The following is a 22,342-nucleotide window of genomic DNA, read 5'->3' on the forward strand; positions in this document are numbered from 1 at the left end:
ACTTGCCTTCACCTGAACACGGGGCCGTATTGCAGTGAAGCCAAGGAAAAAAAAAAACATCCGATAAGTTTAATTCTCTTGTCTCAAATTAGTTCGACTAAAGACAATGTCTTGAGACTGCATGCTTTACTTTTAGTTTCGACATTGTGGTAGTGACGCACGACAAAGTTTTGCGCGCAGGCTTTCAAGGATTTTACGATCGCACGCATGTATCACCACTACATTTCTGTCCTTGCTGCCCGAGCACAGTTCGTAGCCTTATTTAAAACGACAGTATCGGAAACTCGCTTTCAATAACAGCATGCTGAGAATCGCCAGAAACTCACCAAGTGGAGTGCAGTAATCCCCGGTGTGGCGTTTTTCGCAGCAGGCATAGGTGTATCAGGCGTAGTCAGTCGACTCGGCTTCAATGCATCCTGAACGGCGCGGCTTTGCGACTCGGCAGTGAAAGGTGGGGCACACGCTTTCTTCATGAGTATCCAACTCGGCGTAGGGCGTTCGTTCAGTGGGAGGTGGGTGCACACGCTTCTTTCGCGAGTATCCTACTCGGCGCAGGGCTTCCTTCCGAGCACTTGGCAACAGGCGTAGTGGAGACTCGGCTTTATTGCGTCCCGAATAACGCGGCTTTGCGACAGTGAGAGGTGGGGGCACACGCTTTATTTACGAGTATCTAACTCAGCGCAGCACGTTCGGTCAGACGAGCCGCACACGATTACTTCGCGAGCATCCGATTGCAAGGCCATATGCCTTGGCAGGACTTCCTTCCGCGAGCGCGACCCCCCGCTAGGCTGCTGCAACACTATACGAAAGTGCGGGGAGCGACAGCGCGATGACACAGTTAGGCCGGCGGAAATGCATAGCCTCCAAGAGCGCTGGCCCGCGGTGCATTCTGGGTGGCTCTATCCGCTCGCCTTTGTAAACGCGCGGCCCGGCCACATCGACGTAATAGACCCCATTACGGGAGCCAAGCCGTTGTTCAAGTGCCTCAGCGCGCGCTTGCCTTCTACCCTGGTGCGCCTCCCTGGTCATATTGCGGGGAAGCGGAGACACCCAGAGTTTTGTTCTCCAAAGTTCAGTAATACGCTCCGCGTTTTCGATTTCGCATTCGTGCCGGATCAAGAGGCGGTCCAGTAGGGGCCGCTCGGGGGGCGTCTGCGTAAGACGCGTATATTGATTTGTGAGGTGGGCTTCTTGGAGCTCTTGTATAGAGTTAAAGACTCCCAATGCAGAGAGTTTCTGATTTGAAGTGCTGATGGGTAAATCAAGTGCGCGCTTAATTACTTTCCTAAGAATAGCATCGACTCTGTTCTCTTCATGTTTAGTCATTCTTAAGTACGGTATTGAATATAGAATCCTGCTAGTTACAAAAGCATTGGCGAGCCGAATCGCGTCCCTTCCTCGTAGCCCCCCGCGCTTGTTTGACACTCGGTGGATCATGTGCCCTACCTGTTCTCCAATTTTCCGTAGCTTGTCTAGCGTGGTGCTGTTTTTTGTTCTGTTGTGAATCAGAAGGCCAAGGATTCGTAGTTCTGAAACCTCTCGTATTGTTGATCCTGATACCATCAAGTTCAGGGTCGTCCTATCTTTAATGTTTTCTCTTATTCAGATTTGGTTGGAGCGCACTGCAACCCACACTGGGCCGCATAGTCCTCCACAATGGAGGCGGCCTGCTGCAGGCGGTCTTCAATTTCTCCTAAACTGCCCCGATTCGTCCAGATTGTTATATCATCGGCGTATATTGCATGATATATTCCTTCCACTACTGCCAATGCTTGCGGGAGCTTCATCATGGCAATGTTGAATAGCAGCGGAGACAGGACAGCTCCTTGCGGGGTTCCCCGCGTCCCCATTTTGAAGGGTCCATGTTCCTCGTCATCTATGCGAATGAACGCCAGTCTTTCAGAGAGGAAGTCTCTGATGTAGGCAAATACTTTCTTACCGCAATGGACACTACTCAAGTTTTTCAGGATGCTTTCATGTTTAACGTTGTCGAATGCTCCTTTAAGGTCGAGTGCAAGGATTGCTCTGTCGTTGTGCGTCGAGGGAATCGGTTGGATACTGTGGGGCCTAAAGCCAAACATGGAATCTGCGAAATGCCCCTTGCTCTCGAGGTACGTGGCGAGACGGTCTCTAACCATTGTTTTCATCAATTTGCCGGCACATGAAGTTAATGATATAGGTCTGAGGTTGTCCGTGCTGATTTGCTTGCCTGGTTTGGGGATGAATGTGACAACTGCTGTTTTCCATTCAGTTGGCAGTGGTTGGCCATCCCAGATCGCGTTAATGTATTGCAATAGATGCCGATAAGAATCGTCTGACAGATTTGCTAACAGTTTTACCGTGATCAGGTCTCGGCCCGGGGCAGTGCCCCTGCGCATTTTTTTCAGTGCTGCTTTCAGATCGCACCTTTCAAAAGGGGCATCGAGCTGATTGTTTTCTCTACCTGCGTATTCATATGCGTTCCTGTTGGGATCCGTGGTGCGACATAGGTATCTAGCACACAAATCATCAGCCAGCTGGGAGTTTGTTCCCTGAAAACTGTGCAGGGCTCGACGGAGCTGCTTTTGCGCTTCTCCTCGGGTTTGAGCGGGGTCCACGAGAGTTCTAAAAAGGCGCCATGCTTTCTTTGTGTTCATTTCTTTAGCTACAACATTGCACCGTTCTATCTAATTGGATTTGTTCAGTTGTGCAGCATATTCATCCGCTTGCTTACTCAACCTGGCTATTCTAAGTTTAAGCTTGCGGTTGAATTTGTTTTTCCGCCAACGTTTAGTTAAGCTTCTGCGGGCGTCCCAAAGGTGGAGCAGGTACTTATGGACGGCGGGGGTGTCTTCCGTTGTCTTTATAGTTTTAAGACACTTGGCATTGGTTGCAAGGAGCTGTTTTGCCCATCCCGTATATCCTCCCGCCCCTGGCACAGAGGGGATCACCTGTGAGCGGAAGGCTGTCCAATCTGTCAGCTTAGCTTGGCTGGGGGGGGGGGGGGCACGGTTAAAAAATTCTACAAGAGACGCAACGAGCCCATTTCATTTCTTCTTTTTCTCCAAACGCTACGAGTACGTATACTCATATTCAGATAGAGCTTCAGAGTTCCGCGGCATTCCCTCCCCAAAGGCGGATGAACACAAGCCTGCATGCACCGATGGACGCGCGCTCCAGACATGGACGCGTGCTCCAGATTCCGAAGGGAATCGTGACGAAATGCTCATTCATTGCGTTCATAACGTACGCGTGAACCCAGCGTTAGAAGAATAGCGTTTTTTTTTTACACTGTGCAGCCAATAACGCCATTCGCCGCACGTGGCGTTTTTCTGTCGCTAGAAACACATACCGTATACCGCGTTTCTAGCGACAGGCAGCACGCAATACTCAACGAGATAGCCTACCATTTGCGTGCAGACGCGCTCAGCAGTGACGCTCTCGGTGGCAGCGCCACTGCTGTCCGTGTAAACTCGGCGGTGTTAAGAATATGCAGTATGACGCACTAGCCTTTGTGAATGTGACGCACTAGCTTTTGTGAAACGGGAACGGCGAAGCACTGCACCTACCCTCTCCTACACTCTCTCATACCACATGCTCCGGCTGCTAGGGGCGAGGATAAGCGCGCGCAGCTGTTGCTATGGGAGAGGGAGTGAGAGCGGAGCGCGCGGACACCACTGCGTACAACTCCGGATGCCTGACATAGCCCAACTTTGCAATGCATTCGCATTTAAAAGGTCTTAAAATTGGGGCTTCACGGGGCTTTTAGACATGGGTCTCAGAAGAGGGGAGAAAAAGGAGCATTTGTCCCACTCAAGCACACCAGCGCTTTTCACACACACCCTAACTACATGTACCAGCAACCACCTCCCCCTCCATCAGATGCCACACGGATGTGCACCCCCTCTCCCAAAACAAAATCCTGCCAACGCCCGTACGCTTGAGACACCCCAACCCCCCCCAAAAAAAAAAACTTGCGACAAGCAGGTGTGCAGGCGCAGAACTCATCTTCGGTTCTTGTATTCGCGTAGATTGAAGACCCAAAATTTGATAATTATTCACAAGGCATCTTGGGTGGCTAGTAAGACGACGCAAAAGCAGCGCGGGCCACGACTAAGTGTGGTGCGCGTCTTCCACATTCCCTACATATGGCGCTTTGTTGCTCTCCGAACTAAGGTCCCTAGATGAAACAATAAAACTTGTTTCATCTGGGCAACTTACTCCAAACTAAAGAGCTAGCAGCCTACCCAACGTAGCACAGATGGTTGGCGGGTCAGATTGTTAATACCGAACGCGAAACAGCGTGCCTAGACGGAACAAAATGTCACTGACAGCACACATACACTACGCTAATATGAGTTGCAAATCTGCGCTGTGTATGTGTGCTTCTTGTAACACGCTCAGTACCCAACGCAGCTTGGGGATCCATACTGCCTTTGATGTCCAATTCAAATTCTTGATGTACTTTTCAGTACAATTCCACAAAAGACGCGAGTGGAAGCACTGATGCCAATGCGTATAACGTTTGCAGTCGCGCCCAATATTAGTTGCAACACGTTGCCAGTGGTCAAAGCAGCGTCAACACTGAACGGCGGCGCTGACATAGAAAACGTTGTTTTGAGTACTGGTATTTCCGTGTCGGTGTTACAGTGAAAGCTTGGAGCCCCTTCAACAGTGGCCGCCGTATCGCAACTTATATCGAGCGCAATTGAGCTAAGTGTACGCGCTTGTAGGGCACGCTCACCCAACGCCTCCTAGGCTCACCTCTTCGCCGCTGGTCCTCACCAAGGAGGATTAAAGAAAAATTGCTGGAGTGGAAGCTCTTGCAATGCCTTGCCAGCAGAAGTGAAGCCACCTTTCGCCACTGCCAAGATGGCGGAAACATGCTCTTTTCTGCTAGTGCTCACTTAAAGATCAAGTGGCTTTGATACGTTATGTAAATGCTACGTTAGTTCTATATTAAAGGATAGTTGTTCCCGACGAAATAACACACACAAACAAGTATGGATGACTGAAAATTCAAAGAACTTTGCCTCCAATTAGAGGCTCACTATATACGGAAAACTAATAACTTTAAGACGCACTTGGAGCACTATGCGGCCCGAAAAAGTTCCCACATTAAACTCGTTGGGCATGCGAGAGAAACGCTTTGTTGTTAATCACTTAACGGTGGTACTTTATCATGCCCCTAGTAAGATGGCTGTCACAACCGCCATCTTGCCAGAGGAACGGCTTCACTTCTGCACAATCATTTCCACTCCAGCAATTTTTTCAATCCTCCTTGGTCCTCACAAGTAACCAACGCAAGCCGTCGACGACTCGACAGAACACTGCGAGCGTCCCTACTTGGCCGCCGCACGCGCTCACCGACGTACGAAGGTGAATCTTGCTGCAATCGGTTGCTGGACGTTTCACACACGACACAGGCAGCACAGCGAGCGATCGGTCCTGGACAGTCACCGTACGTAGGCTGGCTACGGTGCCGTACTCGGTCGACAGATGACGGCGACTGTCGACAGACGCCAGGAAGCCGTAATTTTAAGTGTGAATACACTTTATAAGCGACCCCAAACCATCCACCGCCGTCGGCGGCGTCCGCAGTCTTCTCTCTATCTTTAAAAGAAAGGGGACTTGGCGGGCCGCAGTGCGACGCTCTACCGAATAAGCCACGGACGCGACGCTGATAGTGCCCCTCCCCCTTCGCTCGCTCCTCCGCTCTCCTCGCTCGCTGCAGCTGCGCGCGCACCCCTCTCTCTCGCGCGCCCGCCTTCTCTCTCAGTCTCCCGTCGAGAGCGGGTCGTGCGATGGATGTCCGGAGGCAACGCTACCATCAACAACGAATGCAGTACAACCGAATGCCAGCACTGCACCCGTCGTTGGAGGTGACGGTACCGCGGTGGTTTCGCCGACGTTGGAAGACAAGGCGGCACTGCGAAGGGCTCGTGAGACCGAACGTAAGCGGGTGAAGCGTGCAGCAGATGCGAGTAAAATCCGTTGGCATTCGCCAGTGAGTTAACGTAAACTCCCCCGTGTGATCAAATTGCGATTCCCAGGAACCATTACACCATAAAGGCACCATAGTGTGATTAATAAATATAATAGTGCGAATTAATAAATATCCCTCATAGCATCACCCCGTGCATTCGTACTTAACCATGTTCATCCTCGGGGAAATGCTTGGGAGTTTTATTTATGACGGGAGAGCGACGTAGAATTGCAACCAAGCTGTTGGAAAATCTGATGGCGGTAGACGCAGCTGAGTTAGAAGAAGAAAATGACGTTTTGGGGGCATCCTATTTTTGCGCATGAATCTTCGCGGGTTCGGTGGTTCGAGTTGCGGGTGTAAGTGGTAGTGGCGCGAATGGCAGGTTTCGAGCGTTCTGGCACAGAAAAAAAGTCCAGGTGGCGCCGCTGCTACTTTCCTGAGAGGAAAAAAGCATGTGAAGAGGAGGAGGAAAGTGCCAAACACTTGATAATGTTCTGTAAAGGGCTTCACCCTATAGTTCAGGATGATGGCACAGAGTTTTTCAAAGCACTGGGGTTTAGGGACAGGGAGGGCAAGATAGACTTTAAGGGGGTAGAATCAACAGAAGAATTAACTAGGTTATCTGATTGGTGGCTAAAGTCAAGGCACGAGTAAAAATTAAACCCTTCATTGCAAAGTACCAGTCCTCAACTTCACTATTTAAAGAAAAAAAAAGATAAATTTAGTGGTTAGTTCGCTTAGTATACGGCTAGGTGGCGCTAGTCGCCGCCCGATCTAAAGGGTACAGCCACACACCTACCAGTACAGCCACATTCATCCAATCATCCATCCATGAGCAGCACTGGGGCTTTCTGAGCTTAAACGTGTTTCACAGCGTCGTTGTTCTAGTATGGTGTAGCGACAGATTTAGTTGAGCGTCCGATACAGCTATTCAGATACAGCCTGCCGTTAGGAAAAGGGCTTGTAGGCTGCGTCCGCAGAGCTGCTATAGATGACCAACTATTGCCGTTCGCTTCGACTAGCTGCAAGAGCACCTTCATGGTAGGACACATGCTAGGTTATTTTCATTACAGCTTCTTGGACAGCCACAGAAAAATACTTAAGTTAGCAAACTGGAGAGCCCTTATTACTATTTCGTGCCAGAGCGTACAAACATCGGCGGCATCTCTGCAGCATCTGTGGTGAAATGAATTTTTAATAGAATTTTTTAGCGCCTACCATATTTCAAGACAGTGGTGAGACGGTGACAGCTCCATTCCTAAAGATGCAGACTCACGTTGTCTCCCCGGTTTTAAAACAAACAGCGCTAGGCGCTGCCCCCTTCTCACTCCCCCCATAAAAATAAAAAAAAAGCGGATCACTAAGGAAAGGTGCAGCCACGCCCCTTGCGAAGAGGAGAGGAATTCTGAGTCCGCCGCTGCGTCTCTAAGTATCTGCCTCAGCCGTTGTGTTGTAACGCTTCTACAACTATGGTCCCTACGTGGGCGGAGCTCATGCACGTGTCACTGCGCCAAGTTGTCTGGTTGCAGGCGATTTAGGTTTCGGTTTCGCAAGCGCATTCAACATGTATGTTCTAACGTTTTCGCACTAGCACCATACAATAAATGTTTCATTTTTTTGGGAAGAAATAAAAATGAACTGTTTTACGGAAAAGAACAAGCTTTATTGAAAAGTTCAGATTTATTACAGAAAAAAACAAAACACCCCCGAGCAGGAACTGGATAATTGGAAAACCAACGCAAATGCAAGAAACCGTTTCTTAAACTTCAGTGCATGCTAAGTCAGCATCCTTGTTTTCCTTCTTTTAAAGACGCAAGAACTTCTAGAGACGCTCACGTTTTTTTTTTTTTTTTTAAGGGACGCGAAAGCATCGACGGGTAGCAGAAATATTGGCCACGATCGGTCACGAGTGGGCTAGATGTTCGTAAATCCAAGTGGGTTAAATGGAATCTTTACTCCAAGGACACTTTTACGAGTATCACTGGGCAGACTTATGGGTGCGATTGCCAAGCTATGGTCAAGGAAACCTATCCTGAACAGTCAAATTTTCTCACATTGTCAAATTTCGTAATGACAGTATTTTAAGCCCATCACAGGTCATGATTAAGCTAGACCTCTGGGTCAACGAAGGTTGACCAACAGCGAAATTCGGCAGTGTCCAGAAATGCAACGGTGTAAGGCCATTGAATAAAGAACCACAAAGGGGGCGTATAATATATATACTTTTTTATTCACTTCCAACAGTATCTTTTTTTTTCTTCTTTCTGCGAGTTACTTTCGTATCTGTCCATTGCGCGCTTCTGATCAATCGTGACAAAGCAACAAGACACACGTGTCCACGCACCCATAGCTGCGTGGTCTAAAGCAAAGAATCCAACATGGGACATTGAAAAGAAAATTTGCTGGGAAATATAGCATGCACTCTTATGTACACGACAGGCACTGAAGGAAAAAAGAGAACGCGCACAATTTTTTAGCGATTTACGCTTTATCACTTGTGAATGTGCGTTAGGGTCATGCCGACACATCATAACAAACCAGGTGCCCCCCCCCCCCCCCGTCTTGTAGCAATATTACTAGGTAGTTTTTGAAATGCGTATTTGTCCATTAGCGCAGACTTCAGCAGCAATATCGCGAGACCCATCCGCGACCAGCAGCGCGGACGGCGACATCGATGCGACGCCCAATCATAGCATACCAGGCGTGATCCCCGCTATCACGATATAGCGCGAGAACAAAACGACGACACAGAGATAAGAAGGACACGTTTTGTTCTCGCGCTATAACTATCGTCATGCCATACCAACTAGCCCAAGCTGCCACACCCCGCTATCAGTTCCAGCAGCGTGCTGCCGGAGCTAATCCTGGAGGCCACGCGCTGGGAACACTTTCAATTTGTTGGATAGAAAAGTTTTTTTCAAAATTACCTCCCTGGCACATATGTCACTGCCAGCTATTCTGGAGGAGTAGTAAGCCGAAGATAAAGTCATTTTCTAAATTTTGCAGACAATCACTGAATTAAGAAGAAAATGCCAAGAGGCTGATCAATCTATTCGTTATAATGAATTATTACTAAACGTGCTCAACCATTTCATCTCTTTTCTCATGCAGTGTTTCATTTCTAGACTTAAACATCCAGAGTCTTTATATTAAAGTTCAATGAACACAATGTCGCTGCTACAACTGATAGCTGACAACTGCCTTTAAAGTCTAGCGTTTTCAACTGGGGAACATCTTTCTGGCTCTATTTGGTTTGAAGAGCCGATTAAGGTGTTAATGCGTGTTGATGTGCTTTTTCTGATCTGTGTCAACTGATAAATGGATTTTTGAAAATAAACTACAGTTTGAAGTTAAAGCTCGTCTGGTCTTCCTGTTCCTTCTGTCGTTTCATCATGCCCTTATTTACAGCATGAATATCTAAAAACATTTATGAATATCCGCTTCTGTAAGCCACCCCAAGTCAACATTAGGAATCGTTTAGTTATATCCAGCCAAAACACAAGCCAGTGGCGACAAGTGGTAAAGGTATGGGAGTGAGAACAGTTGTCGAATTCTGTTTGTAATGTTTTATACTCTCTTATGACACATAGATGCAAGAGGTCTAAGAAAACACTGTTTTTGTTAAAGGTACTGGGTACCTCGATTTCAAATGCCAGTTCACAAGATGCCGTAGTGAGCGCTGTTTCATCTATAGACGCAAGCAGCAAAGTCTACTGCTCCGCCCAAACATTCCAAATGTCTGTATCGATCATCTAGACAAGCAATACAACCACCGCAACATGAAAATGTGTACTGTTTGTGTTCATCTGTACTAATTCGGAGCTGGAGAGAAATGAAACAGCCTGGAAAAATCGATGGCATTTCAATGGCCCTCGATATTCTTTTTATCAAAGCATGAATCGTCTAGGAAAATTCCATTACAACATGCATAGTACAATGTGATCCTCGCAAATTGCCTTCTAGTGTGGCTAACTGGGGAACAATTAATGTTGGAGTTAACATGTGCAACTGTTCTGGACACCCTATCTTTTTACAAGCAGCTTTTGCGAGCATTTGGTACACCACTGCATGAACCAATGACACCAAAAGTTGTAGATCATAATTTTTTTTAAATGTCATACAAATGGCACAGATCATCGAAATTATTACCTCACACTTTAACAAAGCAATATTGTGGCAAGCAATTGCAGTGGACTCCACGCTGCCTTTTTTACGGCGTTATTACTTATTAGAATGCATTCGTGTACTAGTTGGTGCATATCCATAACATTTTAGCAAAATTGAAAACGCAAGGAAGGTGACAGGAGAAGGCACCTTGTCTTGTTATCATTCTTGTGTTTTTCAAGGAGGTTCTCTTAGTGTACACCCCAGCTTAAAAGTTTCTACGCCACTGAGCTCTTCAGAACGACAGCACAACAATGGTGCCTAATCTTTCGAAAACCGGGGCCTCAGAACTGCAAGGCCCGTGTATGTATTGCTTACCGTGATGCTTTTGTACGAACAGACTCTTGAAAAAGAGAAAAAGGGCTACATGCATGACAAGACGTGCGGCCTGAAACCCGTAGTCTTTTACAAGTGTCTGTTCATGCCAGAACATCAGCCAATACTTTTTGTTGTGAGTGCATCTTTCACAAGCATTAAAGGACCAGAAAGGACCTTCAGAGGGACGACGTGTGGGTGTGACTGTCCCTAATGAATGTCCAAGGAACGTTTCCACAAGTAATGGGCCCAAAGAGAAATGTGACACAAACACTGAAAATGACGAACCCAGTGCCACTAGAACCCGGGACAGCACAATGCTCTGTCTGACGATGTTAACGTTACAAACATAAACCACCCTGTGCGTTCAGTGTTGCAGAACACATGCTGTTCTGCAAGGTGATGTTTATGTTTACGAACATGAAGCGTCCTGTGCCTCCAGCATCACAGACAGCGCAGCGGTGCCTGACACTATCAATGTTCAAGAACATGAAGCTCCCTGCTCTTAAGCGCACACTGCACTGAGTGAAGATCTAAATCTTTATGGAACTGGAATGCCATGTGCCTTGAGTAGAACACACAGCATGCTGAAGATGCCAGTTTACAAAAATGACGTTGGCGTCCATGACAATAACAATCACTCATGTCACACGCACTTGGGCCACTTTTCCTCTTGTCCCGTTACTTGATCTTAGTTACATGCAGTACTCAACCTTAAACATCTGCGGCGAGATGTGAATCGAAGCGCAGACCACAGCAAGTATGTGAAGCAGCATTCATGCAACCACTGTTTGTTTTAGAAGCATGCGGACATAGAAGCCCAATATGTAAAGAAACTACCTGCATTATTTCAGACTTTCTACACTCACTCGGGAATTTCCCCGAAATACGCGGGCAGTGTACCCTTCTCCTAAATGGCAGTGTAACGAATGAAACGATAAAAGAATACACGCACGGCTGCGATGACCAGTCCCACTTCGAATACCACAGTCTATGTGCTTGTCCCAATAAGTGACTAACTAACGAGCCGACGCAACTTTTTTTTTCTGAAGACTAGTTGTAAAAGAAAAACTGACTCATCGCATGCATAAACACAGCTCGTGCAGACTGCACCACAATGTCTCGGGAAAAGCTGCATACCTTGAGCTTGAAAAGCAACTTGGAACGCTGCTCACCAAACCTAGTCTAACTGGGTGGTGCTGGACAAATTCACAATTTAAACAGAAACAAGAAAATCATAACCCCCGCATAGATTTCATAGCATGACACATAATGTCAGGGATATTAAACAAGTGAGAGGTGATTTCTTTGTGTTTGCAGCTATGTACAGTGAATGTTGCCCTAAAGGAACTCTCGGAGATTGAAATTACCAGGACACGAGGGTATTCTGGAGTGACACACACATGAATTGACAGACATTAGAGTTACAATAACACTGGTGGAAAAGAAAAAAATGAAAGATGTGAAGTGACAGTACAGTATTGCTATAGGAAATTTTCGCAAGGTCTACAGACATCAAAAATGTCTTACGAAGGCAGTTTGCATAACCACCTAAGCAATGGGCAAACAACAAAATGACTTCCACCGACTCGCAAAACTTCACTTCTAGTACTTTGCCGTCAACCTTCACTTTATGACTAATCAAACGGCTTGAAGTCTCGTTGCAGAACTCTGGGCCCTGTTCTTACGCAAGGCCTGCCCCTATTGCTTTTAATGCTCATCGTGCAAGCTTTGGTCTACGCCACACAATCCAACAGCTTGGCCACAAGTGACAAACATAGACTGCGACTGCGCACTGCACACAACATGCCAGGCAGTGCGCACAAACATGCATCCGTTTTACCATCTCTTATCAACATTCTTCGTTGCTGAGTTTATGTGCAATGGTACTGGACTGGCAGCAGCCGAGGCAACTTTAGCTTGCCTCACTATGCGTGAATCACATATGCTATATAGTACTCCATGGCTAACTCAAAGACCGACACGTGAAAAAAGATAAACCATCACAGCTGCCTATCACTTTGTGCGTTTAAAGAAATAAATGTGACTGCCAATATTCGGTGAAGCAGTGCTACTAAAGCTTAAAAAAAAATATGTAAGTCAAAGAAAAGACGTGCTTTCATGTTGTAGTGGGCTTTGAACCAGAAAAAAAAAACATACAGTGCAACTGGCACAAGCGTGCACTGAGGACAGTCGGTCATTCTCACAAAAACGGCGAGTGAGCCGCATGGTACAGCAGCAGCAAATCACCATACATAAAGCATCAAGCATTGACCGTGCATCGTTTCATACTGTAGTCTCTCGATGTAATAAATCAGCAGCTGGCAGTAGGCGCAGTTCAATTAGCCTGGAATCTTCGTAAAAACATCAATGCCATCAAACCAGCGCTATCGCCAATCCCAGTGAACTGCATACAGAACACTTCGAAAGAAACATTTTCGTGGTATTTTTTTTCTCCCACTGATTTTCATACCACCGGTGCTCTCATCAGATGGTGAACTCTACTGGCCAATCCGGAACATGTCTGGTGGCTTTTCTGGCAAAGAATGTGCCTGCTCCGTTCAGTGCATGTTACACTGATTTAATTGCAAGAAAATTATCTTTTTTATTTGGAATAAAACTGCAGTTCTAATCCACCTAGAGCGATTGAAGCTACGCAAGACAAGTTTCAGTATGGCATGAGGCCTTATGTCTTTTACACATTGCCGATTTGCGCATGATGAGTGCTATCTGAGAGTTCCATCTCTGTATTTGAGAAGCATGCTTGGAATGGCCAGTGGAATTGCCAGTAACTGAATGTTGCATTTGAATACCATGGTGTAGTGACAAGTAGAAAATAAATACAGTGCTGCTGTTAATATGAGAAAGTTTAACCGACGCGGTTTTAGCTATATGTCCATACATCTGTAAACATGAGGACCACAATATGCAATTACTACTACAATGGAAACAAACAGGGTTATCCCACACTCGGTCTAAATGAGGCAAACATCAGTGCAGGATAATCAGCCAGCCCATTGGCCAAAACAACCAGTCAAAACAAAATGCTTTCGGGAACCACCACAATGCACCGACCTGCACCCAATGCAGGCCTTTCAGACAGATGAGGCAACGGCAATGTGCGGTACTATGGAAAAACAACACGAAAAGTGCACGCACAGAGCAGTTACGATGACGCGCAAAGTGACAAAAGTGTGCCGCATACGCCAATGCCATAACCGACGACGAACCTGTTTAAATATGCGCAGAAATTCCTGATGTCAACTCTGGGGAAAATTCCAAACGCCAGCGGACACGTAGCCTGGCGCCGGCCGCAATAAACCACCCAAGGGTTATTTGTACTCTGCGGTTGATAATATTGCTCTGCCCTTTTGCCAGGGTTACAAAATACCAGCCCCACTAGCCAAGATGCTTGCCTGTGAAATCCCCCCTTGGCAGTGGTTAAATAACCTAGGCCTGAAGTTGTGGAGCTCAAGCCTCCATACCAAGACATTTTGAAAAATATAAGCAAACAAGAAAGATATCGGTGAAGTTTCTTTGTTTTTGTAGGTACTTTCCACAACTCACACGGGGCTGAAAAGTTTACGGGAGATCTCTTGTGGGCCTGAACTAGAGGGGCACACGTCCGATGGAGTGCGCCACTGAATTAGCAGCAACACTTACGAGGCAACTGTTGAAAAAGTGTTTTTCATTAACACGCCAGGAAATATTTACTGGCCAAGAAGTGCTAAGCGTTTCCGAAACAAGTACATGCTTTCATTTAAACAATGAAAAAAGAAAAACCTCACAATCAGGTTTCATAATGACAACTTCATAGTCCAGTTGTCTGTAAATATGCCATGGTTGGAGATTATTTTCAGGGCTACATTTTTCGGCACTCAGCTTCATAGGAGACTTCTTTTAAGTAGGAAAAAAAAATGGTGAACGACAACGTAATGCCTTGTGATGGCACTCAAACCCACAGTTTTACCGATTCCAGAGAATCGTCCCAGTTTTGACATCCCCCTTACCCGTCTTGTTATGCATGTATTTCCTGAGAAAGCAGTCTCAACTTTGAAAAGCTGTAAAAAAAAAAAAGAAATAGAAAAAAAGCACGACCAAAATGAATGTGGTGACCTCACGCAGTGCAAGTTGTAATGTTGCAAAATCTTGCAACACCGAATCGGCAAGCCAGCCACAGATGTAGCAACAGGTCAAACATAGCCTTTCCAAAATGGAATAAGTCTAGTCTACTCAAGCTGCTGTTTGTAGATACCTTTCTCAGCATGTACTCATTACACCCCTAATTTCCAAATAGCTTGAGGACACTGAGAAACTTCCACATGACAATAAGGGTCACCACAGAACGGAACAATCGGTGCCGCGAAGCGAATGCAGTTCGTGTTTTACGGAAATGAACAGCCCAATCGCATAGACCGAGAATCGACTTTTCATGGCTCGTAGAGACAGTATTGTCCAGGGTGCCAATATATAAGTGTATGGAGATTGCTAGTGCCAGAAAATGTCCTTTCATAAACACTCTATACAAAAAAAAGTAGCGAGATCTAGTACTTTGCAAGACTTTTCACAAAGCGTGTCTTTTCTGCAATCTCCTAAGACGAAATAACTAATAATGGCAGTCGTGGCCAGTCAACCGTTGCATGACACATGGGTGAAGACGCGCGTGTGTATACATGTTTCCCAGAGTGCCCACAAGTGCACCCCCAACACTGTCACGTACGCACTTTGGAAAGCGCCTCACTTGCCCGCAACAAACAACGAAATGCAATGAATGACGTGAAAGAAAATGCTATGAGCTAGCACGAACTACGTGAAATGTGAAAACCTAAAACGCGAGGCCTCTGTATCAATCGGGGGGCTCTCGCCTTTCCTCTACCAAGAACATTCACCTTCACCACAATCCTGGGACTCTCAATTGCATTGCAACAAGGAGCAGCGATAAGCAGAAATAAGCAGAAAAAAAAGGGGGGGGGGGGACAGGAAAAGAAATGCCTTTCCCACTCGGCTTTAGAGACATACTCGGGAGTCAAAAGTTCCGACAAGAACGCCTGTAATGTATTGGCACTCAACGAAATGGGAGGCGCGCCTTTTTCGCACGCTCTTTTCTACGTGACGGTCTCGGGGGGATGCGAAATGTGCGCCGCGACAGAACGTTTGTTGAAAACGGCCAAAAAGCCGCTGCAGGAGAGCAGAAATGCACGAAAAACAACAAGGTGTGGCAGCCAACAGCAGAAAACAACAAAATATCTGTCAACAAGAATAACAAGATTAAGGACCAAGGACAGGATTACAACAGAAATGTGGCTAGAAGAAAAGCAAAACACACAGTCAGCTGCACGATGGGAAAGGGCAAGGAACTGATATGCGCGCAGTACGACGCAGACAGGTCCATCGCGAGGCGCTCCGCGACGGTAGGTTGCGACACATTCTAGTACGTTGTGCGGGAAGCCGACAGTCCAAACACGATCACACTCTCCTGTGCGTATTGAAGTGTGCGTAGACCTCTTTGCCCACACGAGTAGTGGCACGGCATGGTGGCATCTTCTAGGCGTCGGCGGGTTATACAGACACTCGATGGATCGCGATTGCCATCTGCGGCTCCAACTGTCCAGTTCACCGAATGCCGTCGGCAACCATAACCGCGGGCTATGCAGGGCCCCATGCTTCGATTTCAGTCGCTTTCAAACCGGTTCCATCCCAACAGTCTCTCAACACCACTTGGCCGAGGCAACAGAGGCTCTGGGCGTGTGCACGTTAAGACTAAGACTACTTGTGCATCTAACTTATTCTGCCATAAGCTGCATAGATCACTGTGACAATGCGAGAGGAAGACGGAAACAGCAGAGGCCAATGAAACGCCTGAGCAAAATGATCCAATTACGCCCCCTGTAAACATAGAATAGAAGCAGTCAGCCTTTGTTTTTGTTGGTTTTTTTATCCATAGTCTGAACACCTTCACTTACTCTGTCATGTTGCTACATAGTGTTGTGAAAATGCTTGGTTCAAAATTATAACAGGCTTGTCCTTTTTTCTGAACTATTTATTATACGTGGCAGAAAACCGAATGTGTTGCCCAACAATATTGTTAAGTATCAATCGTGAATGTTCTCGCATCACCACAAGCCGGCCCAACAGCTGCTATCTGCCCTTTGACACTGTGGGAGGTCGTCACGGCAACTGAAATCGGAGCGGGGGCCCAGACAGCAACCAAGGACTGGACCAACAAGTGGCCGAAGCTGCTCCCTGGCGTACATGGACAGCTGTATACGAGGTGCACATGTTGACAGCTCACTGCTGCAAAATACTACAGAGCTGCTGATGCTGAACATATGCTACACCCCTTCCAAAGGATTTGCGCCATGAGCTCAACCACTCTGTTTAAACGACTCCACACAATGGGGAGTCTACTTCACTTGGGTCAATTGGCTCCGCACAATGGGCAGTCGAATTCACTTGGGTCAACAGATTCTGCAACATGGGAAGTCAATTTTACTCAGTTCAACTGACTCCACACGATTTTGAGTCAACGTCACTTGGCTGAATTGCCTCCGCACAATGGGGAGCCTACTTCACTTGGGTCAACCGAGTCTGCACAATGGGGAGTCTACCTCACTTGGGTCAATACTCCGCACAATGGGAAGTCTACTTCACTTGGGCCAACAGAATACGCACAATGGGGAGTTGATTTCACTCTGTTCAATTGACTCCACATGATGGAGAGTCAACATCACTTGGGTCAATTGCTCCGCACAATGGGGAGCCTACTTCACTTGGGTCAACTGAGTCCGCACAATGGGGAGTCAACTTCACTGAGCTTGAATGACTCCACACAATGCAGCACGCCGGCGATCCTCTTGCTAAAGACTTGAACTTGCCTCCCTTTCCACCTCGTCGCAGTCCTCCACGCAAATCACACACTCACACTGTTTCCAAGCACGTGGCACCACACGTCCAACTACAAACACATAACAACTTTTTTTCTTTTTCGACAACATTTAACAGTCAACAAAACAAGGCTTTCCACACCTAAAACAACGAAGTTCCCAGCCCCCAAACACAACAAGGCAAAGAAAAAAATACCGACCAACGCTCCCTGCAAAAAAGGAGCATGAAACAAATGACCTAACGGCAAGGTCGACTGGCACTCGACCAATTACATTCTAAAATAGTTCATCTGCGGTGCATCACCGTCTATAGCTGCATGAACGCAGAGCAGGTCTTCGCACTAATCCAAGAGAAAACCCTGCACACATTTTTTTTCTACTTTGGAGTACATTACAAGACTTTCCACTAGGTGCTCACTCTAGAGTGCGAATGCTACAGAAGTGAAGAGGTGCCTGCCCAACGAGGGTGCCCTAGCAAGCAGCACTAGAGACTGGTCCTCTAACATCTATCCAGGATGACTATGGCCCTTCGTGTAGCATCAACAAGTAACTGTAGTGAGCTGCTGCTGAGAAAAATAAGCCCGGCTAACATCCGGCAATAACCGAATTGCACGGCCTAATACGCTAATTGCCCGCCCAGTGTAAGCCTTATGGACATCGAACTGACAATGGTTATTTTTAACTTTCCCAAGCGCAGAACGAGGTTGGACGACTCTAATGTGGACAATGCACTTGCACCTAACTCCGTCACCGAGTGCCCATTCCACCAACAGTTCGGCATTATTCAAGCTAAACTAATGCAACAGAAAAAATGCGAGCTATTATAATTTTATGGGGATTCCCTCTGCACCAATATACGAGCATATACATGACTGCCATGAGCAATGCAAGTACCACTCTTCCTCAAGCAGCGTTGACATTCAATTTTTATTACGGCTGGGTCAATTTGCTGTTAGTTGAACGACTCACTCTGCCTTCACCATTAGCAAAGAAGCTAGCGAGCTTCAAGCATGAATTGCTTTAAGCTTATTAATCAACTTCACCAAGCAATGCATTCAAGATGCACTGCGAATGTTCCAAACATGGATATAATGAATGGGCTTTCTTTTATTTTTTTGCTTGTCGGAGGGGTCACAATGTCCGGTAATGAAAATCTTTAGCAACTCTCTCTTCTGTGAATCCACAATACTTAGCGCAGAGCTTCATTGGCATGATGAGACAATGATCAGTAAGACGATCCAGAAACAAAAAAGCAGGAGTTGCCCAAATCCCCCTGCTAAAGACTGAATGAATTCTCAATCGATGATGTTGCTACAGTAAATGCCAGTGCATGTAATGCACTAAGTGCTCACAATACAGCCTTATTCCCATAGGTTCACCAATCATGGCAGCGTTGCGGAAGCTGCTATGCTCAAGCCCCGGCAGCTCGCAGGCAGACACCGGTAATCATGAACAAGATGAGAAATGCAGCAAGTCTGTTTGAACACACAAATGAAAACTGCAATAACACACAAGACAAAAAATCAAGAGTCTCAATGCGAATTCGCAGTGTCTTGGGTCATGTTCAACTCGTTCATCTCATGCCTTCTACAATGATGCTTCGGTAACATGGCTTCCCGAAATAAGGACTAGCCGCATGATAATGAAGACTAGGAGTGAATGTGCGGTCCAATCGTGGGTGTTTGTGACTTGTCCTAGAACTACATAAACTTACCACTTTATGAATTCCCCTGGTAACGAACCTGCAAAGTGAAATTAGGAGCTTCACCATCAAGACAACGAACTTACTATTTCAACCTGCACAACCCAAACAGCAGCCCACACAGTGTCTCGTGAACTAGCACACTTGGATATGAACTTCTACTGACTTGTTGCGGTCATCATATGATACCTAGCCAACAGGCAAGCCACGTCAATCCAGTCGTGCATTCTCTCGACTACCAACTTCTAGGCTACGCCTCGACAATGGGAATAGACCTCTACACGCAGGATTCTTCCCAGCCTGCAAGCCGAATCCTACCTTCAGTTCGTCACATCAATCTAGACAACAGCTCAGCGACTCATAGCAGCCATTGAGTAGCCATAGGTAGTTAGCTACAGTAGACTAGCGACTTCCTCAGTCATTACAACTCTCCAGACTTCCCCACAATCACTGGCTGCTTCTGCTCGAATTCCGTGCAGTAGTGCAGAAGACAAATGGCTGCAGGAGCGGGCCTTCCACCGGCTGAAAGTCACAGCTAAGCAGCTGTGCATCCAAACTGCTTCTCGACAAACTTGTCTCCAGTTTGAGATAACATGAACCAGGAGAATACACAGTCGACTCAAGCAAGTACAACTATGGCTTGCTAGTTCATTCACATGTAAAGCTGCTTCAGAACGTCACCGAAAGGATGAGGTTGCACGCCCAGGCTTCGGCACTGGTACACGAAACTAGAGAGGCAGCGTGCACAGCCAGGATGGGCCACTCCCCACCAGCTCCCAACAGTCCTCGCCAGAGGAAAGCAGCGAAGAGGATTAGTTTCTGCAACACTGTACGGAACCAAAAAAGTAACTGTGCATGACAGCATCACCGAGAAACGCGGACAAAAGCCCCCGCCAGCCACCAAAGTGGCTCTCACCATGCTCACCGCGTGAGCGTGTGGGACTCTAGCATCTCAACAAACAGCTTGTTCATGGGCACCGTGCCGTCCCTGCGCACACCATTCCAGAAGCGGCGCACCACTGTGTCCAGCTGCCTCAGCAAGGGCAGGCACATGAGCAGCTGACTCGAGTGGGAGGCTATCGCCGTCGCGGAGGCAAGCTGCTGTGCGGCCGCGCCATTGCCATTGGCCGTGCTTGTCGTTGTTGAGACGGGCGTTGAGGTGGGCGAGGAGGCCGACCCGGATGAGGATGAGGAGGCTGTGGAAGAACTGCGCTGCGCGGCCACACAGTCATGCAGGCCCTGGAGGACGGCGTCGCGCAGCTTGTGCACTGAGGACGCATCCTCGAGGTGGATGTCTGCATGAAAAGACATGAGCAGTAGAAAGTTTAGAGAATGCCCACATCAAACTGTGCAGGTCTGTTTATGGACATCACGAAAAATCTATGTACACGTAAAGGGCCAGTAAACATGTTCCAACTTTTTTAACACGAAAGTGTTTTACGCTGTGGCCCACTAAGACGTCAGTGATGTACCGTATTTCCATCACGGAAATGACGTAAAAAAAATACGCATGATTAGAACACAAAGACAAAAGTTCCGTAATCGAGAGCAGAGCCCGTGACTTCTGGGTCAGCAACAACAGATGCGGGGCACGCTATCCACTGTGCTATGGCCACATACTTTGATTCCTAAAAAAAATACGCCTTTTATATCTACCATAGTCCTCTAAGTGTTCTTGGTAAAATGCAGTAATGCATCACGACCGTGGCATGCGCGATTAATTCCTTCAATGCATCATTTCTAGGCGTCCGTCTCATTCGGCATGTTTCTAATAGGAGGAATTTGCAATTTTGACAAACACACCCCCAGGTGGCGATTTTACACAGTGTTGGTGTCGCTGATAGCATTCTTCCATACCAAAAGAAATAGATCTGCAATGCATAGAGCAACGCTCCTGCTTCTTCTAGACGTACTAACTCCGCGCTTGCCGCTTACACTCACCCCATGAAAAATAATGGCCAGCCGACAGACAAGACAAAACGCACATTGCGCTTCCCGCAGGTCAGGTGGTGGCGTTCAGTAATTCCGACATGCCATGAGTAGGCGGTAATAGTCCAAGTTCAACATCCAATCAGTCGCGTTCTTCTGGCTGTCACATCACTTTTTCTGGTTCCGCACTCACCCATGACAAAAAGAGTTTGTTTAATTTTTATTGATGAATGTTAGTCATCGAGATGGACATGTACGACCAAGTGTTAATGTGGATGCATCCAGGTAGCCATAGCTGTCAAACACAAATAGACATTGTGCAAAGTCTCTTACATTAATGAACAATAAACGTTAAACTACTGTAAGGACACATTTCATTATCATGTTTTACCTATTCCTATGATGGAGGGATCAAACATGTTTTGTTTTTTGTTCTTTGCATCCCCGAAACAAGCTTGCCAATTTATCGCGTCACGCAGACCCTCTACTTCGACAAACAATTCCTGCACTCCTTATAGAGCCGTCCAGACCGTCTATTTGAAAAAAGTCACAGTTTTGGCCCAAGGCCGACGCAATAAATGCGATAGCAACACGTCGGACTGTTATACGAAGCAAGGCTAGAAGATTTAGGAAACATGCAAAATGTAGTGAGCACAGTCGTTTGTGCTTCAACTGACAGTAATGCAGTAACCACAACATCTAAACAGTTGCTGTTCCGTATAGTTGGCTGTGTGATGTTATACAGGAGGCGAGGTCCAAGTTCGGCATCAAGAAACGCGACAAGCCACTGGTTTTTAAGTTGAAGTATATCAATATTGAAGTCCCAAGCGACTATCACCGACACATCCTGTAGGCTCACCGCACGAAAGTTGTGCCGCAAAAAAGTTCAAGACATCAGTCCGCGAGGTTCCTGATGAGATGTACACTGTTACATCGATGAAGCTGTGCGATGTTTTAATGGCGCAAGCATCCCCAAAACTCATCTGGGGCAGTGAGTTCAGTTTGGCCGTCTAAAGTGAAAGTTAATAAACATGCAGATCGATCATAGCTATGGCCTTGTGCCCAAACTGTGACTTTTTTTCTTTTGTGTCACTTAACTTGATGAAAGCATTCATAAAAACATGGGGGAAGGGGGCTACATTATTATTCTATCAGGGACTGTATAAATTGTATGAGTAAATCACTGCTGATATCTTAAACCATAAACTGATGCCCATCATACACCGACCCAGTCATGAACAGTACTATTCACTCCTATTTAATTTGTCCACAGACAGGGACTGATTCACTACCAACCCATTTACTCATGAATCGAAGCCCCATTCAGTACTGACCCACTTATTTCTACAAAAAGAGCTTCCGAAGTACCGACCCACCTACTCA

The 22,342-nt window shown here is 46.8% G+C and overlaps 1 protein-coding gene across 3 annotated transcripts in view; it reads right to left on the reverse strand.

Moving 5' to 3' along the window:
* Positions 1 to 8,174: 8,174 nt before the first annotated feature.
* Positions 8,175 to 22,342, reverse strand: part of ERR (estrogen-related receptor) — a 133,700-nt gene continuing 119,532 nt past the window's right edge. For all 3 annotated transcript variants that reach the window (XM_075871799.1, XM_075871800.1, XM_037416669.2), the window contains one exon: positions 8,175 to 20,325. In XM_075871799.1, the coding sequence (XP_075727914.1) occupies positions 19,952 to 20,325 (374 nt within the window). In that variant the 3' untranslated portion in view covers positions 8,175 to 19,951. The remainder of the gene's footprint in view (positions 20,326 to 22,342) is intronic.

The sequence above is a fragment of the Rhipicephalus microplus genome, chromosome 8 (genome assembly GCF_043290135.1).
Source record: "Rhipicephalus microplus isolate Deutch F79 chromosome 8, USDA_Rmic, whole genome shotgun sequence".
NCBI classification, from domain to species: domain Eukaryota; kingdom Metazoa; phylum Arthropoda; class Arachnida; order Ixodida; family Ixodidae; genus Rhipicephalus; species Rhipicephalus microplus.